Consider the following 20,894-nt stretch of genomic DNA (forward strand, 5'->3'; position numbering starts at 1 on the left):
ATGTTACGGGTCCAGGTAAATGGCAACACTGCATTTTTACTTAACATTAGGTGCATAAATAGTGTACAGCCCAAACGGTTCATCCGATTTAACAAAATTCCTTTGCTTTAGATTGAAAACATTTGGAAACTGTTTTCCCTCTTAAATTTTGTTGTAACTCTTATAATAATAGAGTTACCCTATGTCAGGGGAAAGTAATTCTGTACAGGATTCGTATCGAAGATGACAAGCCGTCATTAAAACTTATGTAGATGAGAATAAATAAATAAATAAAAAAAGCTTAGTTGAGTTCAACCGTATCAGCGTTCAGTATGCATACTATTAGTTCAAGTAATTGAAAAGTTCGTTGTCTTTTATCATCTGGTATATCCAGGATCACACACACTCGTCAACAAATTGATCCTAATGATCAACCGAGAGTTCATGGAACAGAATGAACGTCTGAATCTGTGTGTTACTCTATAAAACTTCCTATGATCTTAGGATTCTAAGACATCTTTTGCCAGTCTACAGCAAAGTACAATGTTACCTGTTGAACTTTTTTTTAATGAATAAACAAATTGTTTTCTTTAACGTTTGTTTATTGATTCATGGAATCTCTCTGCGATATTTCAGATTTTCAATTTCTTGACATTATGCGAAATTTTTTCTCCTACAAACATTCTTGATGGAAAAATGCCGAACTTTCTTTGCAAATTAAACAGTTAAAAGTTTTCTTACATATGATATTAATACTTAACATTGTGTTTTATTTTAAATACTTAAAAAGCAGAATTATTTTTACATTGCATGTTTAAGGTTTTGCAATTAACCTTTTACAATCATCGTAAGATGCATAAGATTGTTTGGAGGTAAAGAAAGTTAGATAAATCTCAGATTTAAATTAATTACGAATTTTCATTAAAGCACAGCACAAAAATACATAACGCACAATATTATGCAAAACAATATTTAATCATTTTACAAATATCTATTTAGTTATAGACAATTTCATTGATGTACTTTACAATTGACAATCATAGCGAAAACTGGATATAAAACATTTCTCTAAAAAGGAAAGTATTATTCTTTTGTCGTTTGTTCTGAACTGATATGTTAAAAAATAATGTCAGCAAGTACATGAAAATTGTCTACAACTACAAATGAGTCAATGTGATGCACAAGAAAAAAAAAAATCCATCGTTTCCAAATGAATGAGATTTCAAGATCATGAATCACATATACAGATTTTTCTTTTTCACAAAACAGAAATAAATTGACTTAACAATATTTACCGCTGTTTCCGAGCAGCAAATCAAAGCATAATTTACGATCAACAATATACATATATAGCAGTTTCTTTTGCTGCAACTTATTTCATTCAATTTTATTGCACAGACGTTTTTTATTTGTGTTTTAAAAAAATTCTAGAAAATGCATTCCTACAAAGCACTGCTTTATCTACTTATTTTTAGGAATAAAAGGAAAAATGTCAATCTCCCTCTCTCTCTCGCTTGCTTCAACAGCACACGCAATCATTCATTCGTTAGATCACACCCTTTTAGCATCTAGACAATGCAAATATACCACTGGACTGGGTCAATCAACACAGCTTTGTAACGTTTGAGATTACACGAAATAAATACACACTTATCAAAAACAAATTACAATTTTGTTTTCTATTCTTCAATGTTGTCACACAATGAAGGCGCCAAATCCAAATGTTCTCTTAAGAGCTGCCCAATAGTACTGATCCCAGCCTTCTTTGGTTGCTTCTGCTTCACTGAAAGAAAGAGTAAACAGAGTTCTAGCGAATTACAGGTGCATAAAATCATATCCGTACGAGTTTTTGATTTATGTTTACTGCAAACAACAAATGTAAATAAAATGTTTGGTGTTTAACATCTTATTGATGTCCTTTTTCCGTATGAGTATGGTTAGACAAGTAGAAAACTGAAGAAAATAAGTGTAGTCAAACTACCATTATTTACGTTAGATGCAATGCACTCTAGTTTCCAATAAGATGTATAATAACTGGATCAATAGCACTTAAAAACACTTTTATCGAATCCATGACCAAATATTTTCTTTCACGCGGAAGGATATGGAGCCCAGTCATTATGTATTATAATGGAAGTTGAAGGTAAGCGTAAATTACGAAACTACTAAAACTTCCAATTTTCTTGAGTTATCGACCACGTTTGGTACTTCAAAATTTATTATCACTGTGAAAATCGGAAAACAATAGCATTTGAGTTGAGTTGATTTTGAGTTTTAACGTCCCTTTCAGCAGCGAGGCTATATGAGACATGGACCTACTGATTAACGTAGAGTCCGAACCACATGAGCTCCCGCCGGGAATACCTTAGCATTTGGTATCTCAAGATATGACATCACTAACGTGTGGAAGTTAAATCACACATACTACAAATGAACAGTCTTATTCAAGAAAACTTGGCCACCTACCTCTTTTTGAAAAGGCTTGCACTTCTTACCTAGAGTTGGATACTGATTTTCTTTGGGGTCAATTTACATCTTTATTTAGAGCCATATTATTGGAATTTACTACGTACGGTTTCCCCAGTATGGGCTTTTAAAGCAAGATGGTTGGCGAATATTTTCTGAACAAGACTACGTATGCTAAAAGGCATTTTTGTTACACGCTTCACCAGATAGGTAGGGGAAGGAATAGGGAAAAAGAAAAATTAAAGAACAAAGAAATAAAAATTGTATTAATCACTTGTATTCCTAGTGGCTAAAAGGGTTTTTAATATTTCGAATATATTAGGAAAAAAAAAATCTTTTCTTGTAAAATGTAATCCGTATGTTCTATTAGCCAACAGAAGTACCCTGATTTCAAAGAAGTCTTAAGAGCTCTGTACATTCTATTTAGTAAAAACGCTTTTTGCCGAATAGGATTTAATTGTCATGAAGTCAAAAGAAATTAAATTATATAAATGTCCACAGCGAGAAAAAATACCTGAACACACCAATTGAAGGGTAAGGGGAAAAAAAACAAGGAATGTTCATGTGTGTGCTTTGGTATTTGTTGGTGACTGTTGGTACTATATCACTGCGTACAATAACGAATGGACAATAACCTTTAACTTTGTTAAGTTATCGTTCGTGTAATTCAACCCTATTATTTTGTACACGGTTTTCAATATTAAAAAGCCGTTTTCTCGGAAATGTAGTTTTGGGACATTTCTTTTTTTTTTTTCCTTACCCTTCAATTACTATGATGAACAAAGGCATACAAACTACACCTGAAGACTTTTTTTTTTGGCATTATTATGTGAAGAAGTATAAAAGCAAAATGTTTTTACAGTTTATTTAGGACGAAAGAAATTCATTAGCCAATTTTATACTACTACTTATACCAAGTTATTGTAATTTTGCAAGCATACGTCTATCAGTGATATAGTTACTGTGCTCATTATTGTGAACACTTTTCCCATAAAACAGTTTTTGCTATCAGGATACGTGGAACTACAATTAGAATTTACTCTCACTCACTCACTCACTCTCTCTCTCTCTCTCTCTCTCTCTCTCACACACACACACACACACACCCACACACACATATATATATATATATATATATATATATATATATTACTCTACTTCTTTAAAAGTGTAATAGTTTAAGCTATCTATATCTTTGAATGTTTCCTGTGTCTACATATGTGGTTGCAAGTAGGTCTTACCCGTCATCATTTTAAAGGCAAAACGAGTCAGTGTAAGCTATATGTAAAATATAAGCTAAGCTATAATGTATATTTTCTTAAATCTAACCAAGTAGGTTATATGTTAGTCTTTCCTATATATGGTCTTTAGCTATTTTATATGTTATTTACTAGCCAAGAGCACAAATTGTGGGCCGTGAACCAAACGAAATACATGATAAAAATGTGTTTGTGTATTTTATATGATATTAAATCAATACATAATTACTATTTATTCCAAATATTTTAATCCACTTACTTCGAAGGTACGCCAGTCTGAGTTACTCGGACTTCCGTATGATCGTCTTTTTGCTTAATGTTAAAAGTAACCGTAGAGTAATGTTCCGCTGGCCACCTCCTAAACCTCCATCTTTGCACTATTTTCTCATTTGGAACCTGGAAAAGGGAATATATATATATTTTTTTTGTGGTAAATACATTATTGCACAATTTTATGAAAGAAAGGTATATTGTAAAAACCAACTATGTTAAATACGTTCGATTTATTAAGCATTCATTTGTAACCGTAATTTCTAAGACAAGTGTAACCCTCTGTTTTAAATGAAAAGCATCACAGGTCCTGGGTTCATTAATACACATGTACAAGTTCTAACAGATCGCTTACACAGAATTGCATCGGACAGAATCAATTGTAAATAGAATCCGCTTTGTTACGTCCCTCAATTTTATGCAATACATGTGTCCTCGATATGAGCCAAAGATGCAAGGTAAAGACAATAAGGCAAATCGCCCTCAGCAATCAATTCCTAATCTAAATCAAAGTCAGCCATTTCCTTGACACCTGACCAAGGAAACTATACAAATTAAGACTTCTCATTCTTAAATCAGCGATTTCTTTCCTAAAAAAAAAAAAAAAAAAAAAAAAAAAAAAAAAAAAAAAAAAAAAAAAAAAAAAAAACACTCAAGAAGATGAACATGTGCCCTTGGGCATTCACTCATATAAGCAGAGATGGAGACCAATTAAAGGCCACTAGAATTGGGACCGATTGGTTGCGATTAACCAACAAGGACAACTTCATCCTCTGATTGAGCCACAGAGTTCCAACCGAACAAAGACAAAGAATTTTCAAGATGAGTGTATCTTTTCAAATGCAACATCTAAATGAATTTTCGACAAGTGTCAGTAACACAGGAAACAACGGAACCGAGGACTCAGCAGTGTCAAAAATGAACGATGAATACTAATATTCCGTACAATTTGATGTTTCAATTTGATTAGAGGTCAATTAGAACTATTAAGCTGCTATTTGCACCTTACATCATTGCTTTCTACTTTAGAAAAGCTCTTATTTGCATTTACACACACACTCCTTTTCGGATCAGTTTAATACTATGAAAAATGTAATTGACTGAATTAATACGGTGGCTGTACCAATTTTTAATCTTCTCTTTCATCTTGTGTATGTTATGATAATCCAAGCTAATTTTTATTTATTTCATTAGTGTCTGGTTACAATTGAAACAGCAAGTCAGAAATATAGCAAAAACGATTTGGAAATATACAACAGAGAGGAATTTTCGCATGACTAGCCCCTTCTAACAAAGACAACAGATTTAAGCTGGCTTATAAATATGGAAAGGTTGTTTATCCAAGTCACAAACTTACACAACAGCAACTGACTTTTATTAAGGTGTGAAGCTTCCTTGAACAATTAGCACCGCTGCACACCTGTAACATGAAATTCAATATTTTATCGATGGAATCCTTGATTCTTTGCAACTCCTCCTGGACAGCTATTTCCAGCTGGCGAGACTTGCAGGAGGTATGGTTTTGCAGTGCGTCTCCTGTGTTCTACAGAATTACTCTTGCAAGTTTACTCACCATCCAATCCACTTAATGTCATCTTCCTGAAGTATATTGTCCATCATTTGCACTTTGTGAGGGCGTTCATTATTGTCCATGAAAATATAGAATCACCAAATACGTTAGTCATTACCACGACACGAGGCCTGAGGATCTCATCCCCACCCAATCGGAAAGTCTAATTATCTTTCTGAATTACAGTCAGGTCGTATATCAGCAATCAATAACACTGGTCAACAGTGAAAATGCTTCGGAGATAAAAGAAACCACTTTAACTAATTTTAGAGTGCTGATAACGAACATGAAATTAGTTTTTGAAGACCGGTTCGAGTTTCAAAGAAATACGTCATCACCAGGAGTGCTTCTGCGCGCAAATTAAGGGTTTGTGGTAACTTGATCTGTCTGTTTATTTCAATGAACTTCCTTGTTTGAGGGTTAGCTTTACTGCTATCCTTATCGCCTGCATTTCATCGCTGACAAAGAAACATCAACCACATCACGGTTTAGTTTGTATTGAAGAGTTTGACAATGAAAATGTGTTGTGTAAGGTTTGTTTTTAATTTCATTTTGCCATCCCGGATGTGGTCGTCGAGACATATTAGGTAAGTGTGTGGTGTCATTATTTTTTATCGTTCTATGACTGTATGTGAGCAGAAACTTGTTGCGTAAATGTGTTAACAGTGCAGAGCAAATTGTTATGTTTTTAACGAAGTAACATTTGCCAATAAAAAAAAAATTCACACTAACTATAAAGAACGTGCACAACAAACTGTATGTTCGTAGTAGAATTCCCGAACGTGGTCATGGTGAGATACTTGGTTAAAGTGTGTTGTTTTCTTTCTTTTTATTGTTATATAACCGTATTGACCAGAAAATATGTCGCGTAAGTGTATTAACAATGCGGACAATTTTCGTTATGTTTGCGGCGAAGTAACATTTTCCAATCAAAAACGAAATTTCACGTACTATAAAGAAAGCCTATCACTTGTACGTTGGCTGTAAAGTTGGGATATGGATAAGAAGTGGGCACACATATATGTTGTAATACTTGTTCTACAAAATTGCGGGACTGCCGACACGGAATATGGCAATGCATGTAGTTTGCAGTTCCAATGATATGGAGAAAGCAGACAGATCATACTTTAAACTGCTATTTTTGAATGGTTCATCCAATTAAAGGTCAATCTGGAAAGAAAAAGAGGACAATTACTTATCCCAATATCCCTTCAGCTATTCGTCCTGTGCCACATTCTGAAGAACTAAAGGTTCCACAACCTCCCGTACCCTACTCCAGTTTTTCATTCGACAGAGAGTAAGAGGCGGACAAAGTCGACCCAAATGTCAAATCCTGTTGTAGATTACTCGTCATAAACCGATCCTGACTTCACAACCAACATACCATTATCTATTCGCCATATGATCACTCAACATGAATTAAATGACCTTGTAAGGGACCTGGGTTATCAAAAGGTGGCGTAGAACTACTGGCATCTAGAGTCGAGCAGTGGGGAGCTCTTTCTGAAGATCTTCAAGTGTTCATGTATCGAATACGTTAGAAGCCCTTGGAAGAATATTTTTCAGTGGAAAGTGACATAGTGGGTTGTAAAAATGTAACCAGTATTATGAGTATAAACTTAACATAAAACATAATCCCGATGAACGGTGCCTGTTCATAGACGCATCAAAAAATTTTGAAGGCTGTGTTAGTGAACAATGGAAATGTGTTGCCATCAATCCGAATTGGTTATACAGTACACTGAAGGAAACTTATACTAACATGGAAAAACTACTGAAAGCCATTAATTATAACGAATATAACTGGAATATTTATGGTTCTAGCCATACTTCTTGGCCTGCAGCTCGGCTATACGAAATATTGCTGCTTTTTATGCGAATGGGATACGCGTGATAAAGACTTCCCACCATGTGAAAAAAGACTGGACACTACGTAAATCTTTGGATCCAGGAGCCAAAAACGTTCAATATATTCCTTTGATATATTCCAATAAATTTTTACTTTCTCTTGTACATATTAAGTTAGGTTTAATCAAGAACTTCGTTAAAAGTATGAATGGGTGATGCCTTCAAAACAGGTGATGCCTTCAAATATATGCTGCGTAAATGTCCACAAATTAGTGAAACTAAAATCAGGGAGGAAATATTAAATGGCCCTCAAATTCGACAACTTCTCAATGATCCTGAAATTGATGCAGTGTTAGAACGTAAGAAGATTGCACGGGATTCTTTTCGAAACGTGTAATGATTTTTTTAAAGCAATCTCAGAACTATAAGGAACTAGTGGAATACCTAATATCTTCCTACCAAACAATCAGGTGTAATATGTCACTAAAAATGCACATGTTGCACTTCCACATAGATTTCTTCCCAGCAAATTACGGAGCAGTCAACAATGAACATGGGGAACATTTCCACCAAGTTATATCTACGATGTAGAAATGATATAAGGGCCACTGGAGCAAATCTATGATTGCTGATTATTGTTGAACAATTGCTCGAGATGTTCCAGAACCACAATACAAGCGACGGACAAAGAGGCGCCGTTTGTAATATCTATGTAAGTTATGTTTTATCACTTCCATTTATTAACCCTTTTAAATTCTTTGGGACAAACTCTATGCTAGGCACACATCATATACCATAAAACCTATACTTGCTTCAAGTGATTTTTGTCTCATATCTAGAGGGTCTAACATTATAACAAGATGTATTTTCTGCTCTTTACGTACGAACGCTACTGTATATATTTTTATTTTATATCTCACTTTTCCCTATATGAATTTTGGTATTGTCAAGCAGGATTGAGAAATATTTTTCCCTCATAATATTGTAGATATTAGAATGAAACTTATTACGTATAAACCACAGTTGTTTTCAAGATATATTTTGGTACCAGCAACCAGGGGCGTTACATTAAAAAGAACAAAAACTCAAATTTCCCTTCTCTTGTACATTATGTACACATGCATATTTGCAAACTTGATTTATTTTGAAGCGAATGACATATGAACCACGATACTCGGATGAACAATACTGAAGCAGTATCTACTTAAGTGAAAATCAACATAGAAAATGCAAGAACTTAAGTTTAACACTACATAACATATATTTCTGTAGATTACAATTTAACTCTAACCAATTCAGCATTTTTAGTGTCATTTTTGTATTAGGCATCCTCATTTGCATTTAAAAATGTACTTTTCATTTCCGAAGCATGAAAGAAGTTCAAATTTGTTGTCCAGTGTTTGTGGAGTACTGTATATACGTTAAACCAGATAATTTAAGAATTTCATTTTTTTTTTCTATATCAGTATGTAACAATTATCTGACTGAAGTACAACTCATCCAACCACAGAAGCGAACTCCACTCGACATGCTCTCAATCGCGATGTTTCGCAGCCTATGGCTCATAGACTCAACGATGTCGTGCTCTCAACGGGAACAGCAACGGCCTTCATGCACAGAATCTACCTTCGCACAGGTGACAGCGGATTGTTCTGGTTGATATACTGCGTCTTGTTGTCTGCTATAATGAGTTAACACTAAGCACCAGTTGTTTTTTGCTATTGAAAGTATTCAGCCTTCGTCATGACCTCCATAGTTGGTCTGTTAAAAACGGGTCCATAGTTAAGAAAAGACAACGCAAGATATATCAACGGTCTCTGTTACTTCCCACTATATCTGTTTTGTTTCAAATCTGTCTATGGTTTACCTTGACAGATTTCACTAAATTACGCTTGCGCTGTACTTCACTACACTAGGTACCTGCTTCATCAGTGGCACACTACAAGAGCTACTATGTAGTGTTGTAGATTGCATCTTATTACGTTCTCTGAGTTACGCATTCTGATGTCATACCTGATTTTATTATACGCACAAACCAGGAGATAAGAAATGAAATATTTGAGTTTAACATCCCACGATTATGTCTTTTAGGCTAAGGGAGACTACGATTAAGGCAAGTGAATGAGATGAAAGAAGTGGTGGAATGAGAATGTGGAAGGAAACGGGAATACCCCGAGAAAACCCACTGACACGATGTTGTCGACCACAAACTTACTTGGCCGGGAATCGAAGCAAGGACTCTACGCACCAGAGCATAATCCAGTAGAAACCTACAGTATCTGCTACGGAAAAAAACAATCAAGCACAAAACTAAGTTGTTTGTTTAGAGCTTAGAGATTTCAGAATAAGTATATGAAAATCAAAACAAAAGATGTGCTTATAAGGTAGTTACGTACATACACTGAAAGCACTGTCACACATACATACGATCAGACTTCTAATATTTCACTCCTCTCTACACTCAGTGACCAACGTAAGATCAAGTGGTAGTTTCGTATATTGGCCTCAAAAGCGTGTAATGAATGTGACAAGTATAATACAACTAGAAGACTTAGTTTGGTTGAAACTTACTAGAATCTATGGTTACTTTTTTAACATCTCGTTGTGAAGTTATTTGAAAGTGATGAATTGCAAATTTCTATATAGGAATTTTCACAATCAGTATACTTGAAAGAGATTGGCTGCGGCTAGCAGCCAATCAGAAGCAAGATGTCTCAGTAGTTGTTTGTATATAGAATTGTACAGGGTTGAAAAAACACGTTTTTAAAAAAAAAAACAAAAAGAACATTTTTTATGTATAAAACATGTTTTTTTTTTGTTTAAAACGTATTTAACGTTTAAAACAAAGTACTTTGTTTTAAACAAAAAAAAAAAACATGTTTAAAATGATTATTTTGTTTAAAACAATAATCTAAATAGGCGTATATATTACATTTTTACGCTCTTAGGTATTGCTTGCCATCTATATTCAACCGCTAGATCAAATTTCGGGAACTTCCCTAATCTCGATCCGCCCAAATGTTCAATTTCGGAGAAAGAAATCGGGAATTTCCCGATCTCCGTTCACAGAATATGTAGTTTAGTTTCTTTGTGTTACGTTCTACTGGTCGTCTGTATTCTTAATCTTTAAACGTCCATTGACGCAACTGTTGTGTCAGGGCTTTAAACCTCAAATTAAGGCTGGAAGATGGTTTTGGTAGCAATTTATTTCTGAAAGATGCAGCTTTGCTGTTGTGCATTTTATGTATGTGGGAGAAGGGTAAATATCGTGTTTTTTTTCAACAGTTTTTTGGGGGCCGTTCCCCCTCTTGGGGGATAGATTCATAAAATTGTTACGTGAAGCAATGAAATAGGCCACTACATGGTAATATCGTGTATTTGTACTTCTTGCTTATATGAAATAGCAGCGAGGGGGTAAAGTTAGCCAATTTTTGGAGTTAGTTTTTTGACGTAAATTACATTTATTTTTACAACAAACATCAATAGATCAGTCCTTAATTAAGCTAGAAAGATGATTTGGTACCAAAGTATTTTTGAGGGTTGAAGCTTTCCGTCAGTTGCATTTTACGTATATAGGGGGTACGTATGTACGGCCGAGAGAGAGAAAAAATAAAATGAAATCTTTCAGTTTTACGTCCCACGGTTATGCCGGTTAGGCTAAAGGAGACGGCAATGATGAGTAATGAATGAAATGGTGAAATGAAGAAAGTGGGAGGAAATGGGAGAAACCGAGAAAACCCACGCACACGGTGTTTGTCCACCACAAAGTTCACTTGGCAGGTGCTGGGATCGAACCCGGGACCTCTAGCACCAGAGGTGAACGCTCTACCACTAAGCCCCGCGGCCCATTGTCGAGAGAGCGAGGATGAATTTTTTTTTAATTTTTCATCTTTTTTTTCCATCAGGTTTTGGCGGGTATTCCTCTCCCCTTTGTGGTCATCTATAAAAATTGGTATGTGAAGCAATGAAGTAGTCCCCTACATGATAGTAACCTGTATGTGTACTTGTTGTTTATAGAGGAAGAGGGGGTCAAATTTGGTTAATTTACATTTATTTTCGGGACGGTCCTATATAACACAAGATATAGTTTACTGAAGTGGTCTAGAAGCATAATTCTTGTTCGTATACATGATGTGTGCAACAAAAATGATTTGCATATGGACGTGGTACTATAGTAGGAGAAGGGGGGGGGGGAAGAATGTTTAATTCAATGAATGTTTTTCTGCGCATATTTTTTAAAAATATTTCCTACATAAAACGAATTCATTACGCAATGGCTACCATTTCTTATATTATTGTCACAAGTATGTGGCCTATACATTAGCATCATTTTGTCAGCGTAGGGGACTGCAAGGGTTGCCAGGGCCCCGCAAAGTCAATATTTTCGTATTTTTAATTATTTTTTAGGTCTGTTCTTTTTCTACGAATACGGCGGGAATTTCACGAATGTTACCTCGTTGGAATTTGTGGTCTATAAGCTTTCCAATGGTGTATAACTCATGACTGTGATAATTAGGAGGGTCACCAGAGCCCCGAACGTCTACCATTTTGTTAAAATTCCTGGCGGGTGTCTAGAGTTAATTGTGTTGTTATGCCGTAGACACTAATCATTATTAGCTACCCATGTTGTAGATAGAGATGTATCTTGAAAACTGTTTAGATAAAATGTAATTTGTTCCTTGTAGGCTAATCAGTTCTCTTTCTTATGAGTTGTATTGTATTTGTCAGAGCATTTCTTCTAGCTTATGATGTGAGAACTGTTCAGTATTATGGAAATGATAGTGATAAAAAATTACCCGTTTTCAACTTGTGAATTTGGATCTTAGAATAGTGTATAGTGTGTTTAACCTCCGTTATTCTTGGAAATTAAGAAATGTTGAAATACTTCATTTGAATTTCTGTTGGTTTAGTTATATGCACATTGATATGCAGAATTTCGTTCAGTAATTGCTGTTATAATAAGAATATAACTCTGCTTGTAATTTACTCCATGCACAAATCCTGCGGGGGATGGGTTGTTTGTTAGAAAATTAAATTAGCTTCTTCAATCTGATATTTTAGTTGTTTTAAACATGTCCAACCACTATCGAAAAAAAAAAAAAAAATGTTTAAAACAATTTGTTTAAAACGTTTAAAAACAACAGCTCTCGTTTTAAACATGTTTTAAACACTTGTTTTAAACATATCAACCCTGGAATTGTACATTACTTCTGTATCTCAGTCTTTGATGAAGCCAAAGAGTTAGTTGGCGAAATTGTCGCAAATACATAATTTTTTAATGAAAATATATTATTTTGCTTAGCAGGTTTGTGAAATTCAATATTTTATGTGTGTTTTATGCTTTAATATTTTATATGCACGTGTCCTTTATAATATGAAGGAAAATATAATAAAATTTGTGTATTCATAGCAATCGGTCTAAAGTGCATGACACTATATATTATATATATATATATATATATATATATATATATATATATATATATATATATATATATATATATATCAAGGTGAAGGGGATAGACCAACTTTTAAGCCTAATTTAATCATAATCGCGAGAGTTCTTTGTTCTATCCACGATGTGTGCGTCTACTTGTCTCTTTGTCCATCCTCAACATTCTGTCTACTTTTGATATTTTGTTTCATTTTCTTTTTTCTTCTAGTTATTCTTCAGTGTAATTTCCTATCAGTGTTCAATTCCATACTATTCTATGCATCTCATGGGACAGTGGATGTATGGAAAGGTTGGTGGATCTTAACCAATCTCATAGAAAGACTCCAAACAGGTAAATAGTAGTAGCACATTAACAATGTATATAAATTTATAGAAACTAGATCCTTGAGCTACTGTCAATTTATTCTCAGATGTAAACATACCTACTGTAGATGCTATATAGACCAGTGCATCAACTCTTAATTAGGTATTATTGATAAATATATATATATACACCAAGGTCTGAGTGTCGACTACTACAAGGATTGAATTTCCCCTCATCTTTTATGCACATGCCTTCACCCACACACATATTGCACCTTAACCAGACTCAAAGCAAAACCAGAGTCAATTACTCCATGCCACTTACACGAATTCATTAGCCACACTATAATTCAATTCTTTGTCGATTATAGATGGTCATCAAATTACCTCCAAAATGCGGCAACACAAGTCATTTACTTCAGGTCTCAAACTAGCCAAGCAATGAAAAAAAAATACCACTTCCCTACTGGATTTTCCAAATTTTCTTTTAAAAGGAATGTGCATATTTCCTGTTTACATTTTACTACCTCATACTCGCGGCTAAGTGAAAGCAAATGCAGTCATCCTGACAGACTGCTAGTTTGGGCGACACACGCATTATTATTATTATTATTATTATTAATAATAATAATAATAATAATAATAATAATAATAATAATAATAATAATAATAATAATAATAATAATAAATAAAATTACAAGTAAGGTAGTTTTGCGGAATGAATCTACTTGTAAAATATTTATAAGAAAATCCAATTGGATCTTCGAGGTAGGATTAAAGAAAGAAAAAAAATAAATATATAAAAGTAAGAACGTAAGGTTGCACAAAGCACGGAAAATTCAGATATTAAGTAAAGAAAAAAAAATCCAAGCTAAATGCACTAGAAACCTACAAATTTATTTGAATAGGTTAATTGAAGGTTCCCTTGTATACTGAGACCATGTAATATGAGAGAAAATTATTTTTCTGAAACAGCAGTTCACTTTTTGCAAGGGGGAACAGGTATTCATACCTTAGGCACGGGATTCTTCATTACGGATATTATTTTAATGGCAGTTCGGAAGGTCGTTTAGATAACTGTATAATGCTACTGGGACATAATTCAGAAATGTTATACAAAATTCTAAATTTCCCTATCTCAGAGTTGTTCCTCAATGCATCCTTCCCTCTTCTGGTCTGCTATATTGCATTCGTGCAATAAATACATATTTGTATTTTGTGTCAAACGGCCCCTAAATACCAATTTTCAAAATGGCATGTCTTAACAGTTAGAAGAATCACATAATAGTTAATTCTGTCAGATCTGTCGGCTAAAATAGTGGCTGAAATGTATGATAAATTACTTTCTGAGCATTTTCATTAAAACACTTCATCAGATAATGAGAGGAAGACGTAGGGAGAAAAGAAAAGGAAAATTAAAGCACAAAGCAAAACCGGAGAAGTGTCTAGTGGATGCAATGTTGTAATGCAGCGCTCTCTTTCCTCGGCTTTCCTCTTATCCCGCTTAGTAATGCTCTTAAAAGGAAAAAAGAGTTTCCTCAGGTGAGTACTGAATTTTCCTCTTAAGAGTAAACTATTAATAAATATTTAGAACTTACCAATTCTACGAATTCTCCATGTACATTGCCTCCAAAGAATTCGAATTTTCCTCCTTTTTTGGGTTCTAGCTTGACAGGACCGTTTGTGAATGCCTGGACCATCTGCAATGAAAATTATCAGTGAATAAATACCAAGATTGAAGGGAGTTGCAACAATCTTATCTTTTAATTAACCAATTTACTAACTGTAGGAACTAACAAATACATTACAGTGACACTTCCAATTAAGTTACTTCAATCGACAATCTTAATTTTAACAAGCTACAACTTATATTAACTTATTTTTCCATACGAAACTAGCCATGTCCGAATGTATGATAACTTGAGTATTTTACGCGCAAACAAATCATAAGTTATTTCAAATTCGCATACGAGAAGTTGCCCATTTCAGTTACAACAATAACCACAATCGTTGAGGTTTACTTGTTACTGTAAAATAATAGGATTACTAATACTTTTTTTTTTTTTCATGTAATTGGACTGAAATAGAAAGAAAACATCGAATATTAGCGCTTCCTAAGTATACCTTGGTTTTCCGAAATTAGATATTGTTAAGATTTCACTACAGACTGCTCAAATGGTAAGACTTACCAAACAATACACTCTCACAGAAAGGCAACTCTACGAGGGGGGAGGGCTAAAACATTCATGAAATCACCAAGAAGAAATAAAAATTGGAACATATCATTGCAGTCATTAGAAAGGTCATATATTGTGAACCTCTCATCCCGTATATGATCATTTTATCACTGTTATTTCCTTTGTTACAGGTTTTGTAAGAAGATATGGCGGAGGATCTAAGGAAATTCGAGAAGAATGAGCTTCGCAGCGTCATCAAGTTTTTTGTGCTGCAAGACAAATCCTCTATGGAAATTCATAAAACTTTGCAAGATACTTTGGGGAACACGTTCCTGGATATACAACGTAAGTGAAGTGGGTGAGGCGTTTTAAGACTGGTCATCGTGAGACTGAAGATGAACCTCGCTCAGGCAGGCCTTCAAGTGCAGTGACCACGGAAAACATCGACAAAGTGCACGACATGATCATGGAGGATAGGCGCATATAAATCAAAAACTGTTGCATGTGTGGGGATATCGCGTGGGCGTCATAATAGCAGAATATATGAACATGCGGAAGGTCAGTGCTAAAAGGATCCCAAAATGTTTGAATGCTGACCAGAAGAGAACACGGGTTCAAAACCCTGTGAGTTTTTGCGCAGTTTGGTGACAGAAGATGAAACACTGCTGCACTGCTATGATCCAGAGACTAAACAGCAATCCATAGAGTGGCTCCACAGTGGATCTCCTCAACTGAAGAAGTTCCGAAGCCAAAGATCAGCTGGGAAGGTGCTGGAATCGGTGTTTTGGGATAAGGACGGTATCATCCTTATCAAATATCTTAAAAAGAGTGAAACCATCAATGCTGGGGCTTATTACAACTATTTGAGCTGAAGAAGGCTCTGAAGAAAAAACGTCGGGGAAAAGTGAGCAGTGGTGTTCAGTTTCTCCAGGACAATGCACCCTCCCACAAAGCTCATCAAACCATGCAATTGCTCGTGGATCTGGGCTTCATCTGTGTACCTCACCCACTCTACTCACCTGATCTGGCCCCCTCCGACTATCACCTCTTCCCACATCTCAAAGGCAAACATCTTCCATCCGATTAGGCACTTATTGCGGAGGTGGAGGACTGGTTTGCACAGCAGGACAAGAGCTTCCATTTGCAAGGGTTAGAAATGTTGCAACATCGTTGTGAAAAGTGTATTGAGCTTCGGGGGGAATACGTTGAATAGGTATTAAAATGGTTCTTCCAGGTAAATTTCTTCTTGGTGATTTCATGAACTTTCCAGCCTCCCCTCGTATGATAAATGGCACAGTGGAAGCTTAGAATAACATGCGTATGAAAATTATTTTTTTTAACTTACCTCGGGCACGGTTAATGCATTATAAACTTCTTCTGCTGTACATTGGAAATCTTGCTTTAATTCTAATTTCGTTGTACTGATTTTCACACCTTTTGTGTCTCCATCGCTACTTGGGCTGTTTACATGAACCTGTAGAGAAAGTATAAATCAAATAAGAACAAACTATATAGATTTTCGTTAAATTGAGATACATTCTGTAGCCACATATACAGTATATTTTATATTCAACTACTTACGTTTTGGACCAATTCCGGGGACCCAAAATAACCAGAATCGTACACTTGCGCATCGTGTACTTGTAATACGAGATTGCGCCGCTTGGGTGCTGTGGGAAGACCTCTCTTGAGTTAGTATGCCCAGTGGCATCAACCGGATAGAGTGGTAATAATTTACTATAACGACTCTTTTTTGGGGAGAGATACAAGGTTAGTACTCAAGTACAATCATGTTACTAAAATATGCCCGCTGTACAAAAATACTTGTCTGAATAGCACTGAATGCTCTTTGGTTATCACATAGATGAGTGCTTTATCGACAACACGCAAAAGTTGTTTAATTTTGTTTAGGTAATACGTAGAACGAAAAATATTTTTGTGTAGTAGTCAAGTTTAATGACGTATGATGGACAGATTTCCCTTCCCACTGGGTTGTCTGCACTGACAAGAATTAATTATAGAAGTTTATTTAACAGAAAAACAGTACAGTTGTGAAGTAGTATGAAAATTTTGCTCTTCCTTTTCTTGTCCACAGAGGTTTTATTATAATAGATATTCAAGACAAAGAATAAAGAAAACCCACCTGTTTCAATGGATTTTCTTTAGGAGCTGAACACACTGGTTTCTTGGTATCCGTCACAGCTTCACCTTTCTTTGGAAGAATCATTCCTTGTGAAAACTCTGGAAAATAAACAAAAATACTTTAATTCCGATATTGACACACATACAGGAACACAATATCGAATAATTAATAAAGCCTGTCGAGTTATTAAACTGACGAGTAGAAATCCTAATTCTGTTGACTGCGTCTGTTAAATTTTTACTAGTGAACAAGACCAAAGTTTAAGTGGCCGAAACAGTCCAGAAAAATCTTACAAATGCAATTAATGGAATTAGAGTTTCACTCATCATTTCTATTAATTTGATTAAAAATGAGCCAATTTCAATTTCTAAGCACACAATAAACCTCAGTTTAAACAAAATTCAACTGAAAGTATCGGGTCCCAACTGTCGCTGAATTCTGAAGCTCAATATCCAGACTCTTAATGCCGATGAAGGTAACATGAAGCGAGAGGGAAAAAGGTACGACAAAGGCAGAAAATAATCATACTTGTGAGGTAATGGGGTAAAAGCAGGTTAAAAAAACTTTTATACAACGAAAACTACAACCGGTATCAACTCGAAGTCAAAGTAGAAACAAACGATTGATGGAAAGTATGGTCAAAACCTAACTGAGAAGACAATTTCTACGATTAAATGGAACTACACGATGTAGAAAATGTCCTATGATTCAGATTTGCTTCCTTGACTTTTAATAAAAAACAAAACAAAAACATCTAATTTTTACTTCATTTCTGACTCGCTTCATAATCCTACCCTCATTTACAGAATACTACATATCACTCAACTGCATTATGAAATCAGATTGGGAGCAAGAAATTTCACGGCAAGTATGATCCTTTTCTGCCTGCCTATCATTTTATTTTTCTTTATTCTTTTGAACTTATATAGATGGATAGATATATACCACTCTTTTTCTTAACCCTTTAACATTATACCACTTACATAGGTATATGAGTAAGATTCGGAATAGAAATGGAAAATTCATCTTCACATACAAAAGGATTGATCTACATCATTTTCTGCCTTCTTGGGTTTTAAGAATTATAACAAATTAAAGGTTATTCAGCTATACAAAGTATAAAATTCAATATACAGTCTCAAGTAATAATAATAATAATAATAATAATAATGAAATAAATGATACCTGCATATATTTCTTTTCGAAACTGATTTGAATTATCATTGCAATATACAGTATAGTGTGCTGTTTCCTCAACAGATGCTGGTACTTACTTGATTTGCAATATGTAACGTATGATAAATGATAATGAAATAAAATAGCCAGTACACGCTTGACACTTGAGGAATGAATCCAGTGATATTTCACGTTTGAAAAAGCCGATTTTTATGCTGAGGAGACCTTGAAGGATGTGGTATATTGCAGGAAACTGACTACGCTGGAGGACCTTCGTGAAGAAATTACAGCAACATGTGCATCAACCTGCACGAAAACGTCAACCGACACTGCTAAAGCAACCGCTCGCCGCTGTCATAGGTTGTCTGGTCGGTAACCATATCACTTTGAATCGATTACACCTTCAGTAATTGTTGAGTTGATTTTGGGTTTAACGACCTTCAGTAATTGTACAGGTGCAGAAAACACGTATTGTGCTTTATTGTAATATGTATTACGCTATTAAGCTTGTGATGCAGAATTAAGTTTTGCAACTAACACACAATATAGATCTTTCTTTGGTTAAAGTGTATATACATCTCCTTGACGGCATCTGTAACATAATTAGCCTTCTCAAACAAGTGTCCTTGATAATAACTTGTAGATTTTCTAGAATGCATATTTAAACATAGAAAAAAATCATCTTGCATCCGGTGCCACTGTACTCCTATTAGGACTTCATAATATTTAATATATCGGCCCGTGCTGGGGTCATGCACGCGAACACTCTTACCGCAAACTGCATTAAATTACCGAGACATTTGTTGCTTTTCGTCCTATAATGGAGAAAACACACTGAGTATTCAAAAAGCTCTAAATATTTTAACACTTGAAGGTTTGAATTTTAACATACCCAAAGAATTGCAGTTTGTACAGTGACATTTATGTACCGGAAATATTTTAATATCCATAAATTCTGTACATACAGTATATGAGCAGACAAAACAAAAGGGACAAAGTGCATACAGTGAAAGATATTAGTGAGAAGTGAAAGTATCTGATAACAAAACAAATCTTCCCGTTAATATTACTTTCATACCTTAAAAGTGAATGAACAAAGGTCAAATCTTCAAGTGTTGAAACATCTTTAGTGCCTTTTGGATACTCAGTGTTTCCTTCATTACAGAACCAAAACAAATATCAAAGTAATTTCTTCCAGTTTGCAGCAGGAATGTTAGCGCCATGGCCCCAGTACGGGTCGAAATATTGAATATTACGGAGACAGTAGCACTAAATGCAAGGTGAGTTCACTTACAAATATCCATGATATTTTGATATAGCGAATTATCGGCAATACAGTTATTGTTTTCAACAAGCTGAAAATTAAGCGAGAGAGAAAGAAAAAATGCAATATGGACAGCAGAAAAAATATTTCTCATGCTTCTAGGGGATTATGCAGTTATTCAGAAGGAACTTGAACATACGGGTTTCATAGCCATCTTTTTACCCTTAGTTTTATCACGGTAAAGACAATAGCTAAATTGATGAAATTCACTCTACTAAAAGCACTAGGACACTTGAAATTATCATAAGAAACTGTTCAATTACTTCAATATTTTATAACAATGTCACGTTGAATGATTGTTTAAAGACTGAAACTGACGCATTTTTAATGACATTGTTAAAAATGATGAGCGAAAACACTATAATATAGTTGATTGCGTTCATAAAATGTTTACTGGACGGTTTTGACCGCTTAAGCTGTGGCCTTGTTCACCAGGAGAGTTACTCACACGAAGATCGAATTACCGTATTTACGCGAATCTAAGACGCCCTCAAATGCAAGACGCACCCCAAATTTTTGAAGGAAAAATTGAAGAAACAACCTCGAATATAAGACGCGCCTTTGAAGAAATGAGAAAAACTTGCACTGCATTGATTTTAAAGAATGAAAAAGGTAAGAAAAAGCGAAGATTAATAAACATGGGAAAACAAATAATATAATGGGAAAAATAAAGAAACATTGAACTTAATGCTGGAATTTACGGTATATTCATGTGCATCTGCCGGATCCAATCCCGGAAGGTGTCAACTTTAAAACTGCACCTGCAAATCTTCGGGCAAGCAGGCTGTCATTCCCAAACAACGACTCACTCACCCGCGCCAACCCCTTACTTCCAACCGGATTGTGCCTCCAACTTCCTGATTTGCAGCATTTTTGAACGCCTTATTTTATTGTCAATTGTTCTGCTTCAAGATGTGTGACTCA

At 34.9% G+C, this 20,894-nt stretch overlaps 1 protein-coding gene across 2 annotated transcripts in view; it reads right to left on the reverse strand.

The window, feature by feature from the left end:
- Positions 1–560: 560 nt before the first annotated feature.
- LOC145685887 (activator of 90 kDa heat shock protein ATPase homolog 1) overlaps positions 561–20,894 on the reverse strand; it is a 50,300-nt gene continuing 29,966 nt past the window's right edge. For both annotated transcript variants that reach the window (XM_081758625.1, XM_081758624.1), the window contains exons 6-10: positions 17,471–17,568; positions 16,673–16,801; positions 14,749–14,850; positions 3,964–4,100; positions 561–1,762 (exon numbers count right to left, since the gene is read on the reverse strand). In XM_081758625.1, the coding sequence (XP_081614751.1) occupies positions 1,675–1,762; positions 3,964–4,100; positions 14,749–14,850; positions 16,673–16,801; positions 17,471–17,568 (554 nt within the window). In that variant the 3' untranslated portion in view covers positions 561–1,674. The remainder of the gene's footprint in view (positions 1,763–3,963; positions 4,101–14,748; positions 14,851–16,672; positions 16,802–17,470; positions 17,569–20,894) is intronic.

Source organism: Thermobia domestica, chromosome 5 (genome assembly GCF_964235325.1).
Source record: "Thermobia domestica chromosome 5, izTheDome1.hap1.1, whole genome shotgun sequence".
NCBI classification, from domain to species: domain Eukaryota; kingdom Metazoa; phylum Arthropoda; class Insecta; order Zygentoma; family Lepismatidae; genus Thermobia; species Thermobia domestica.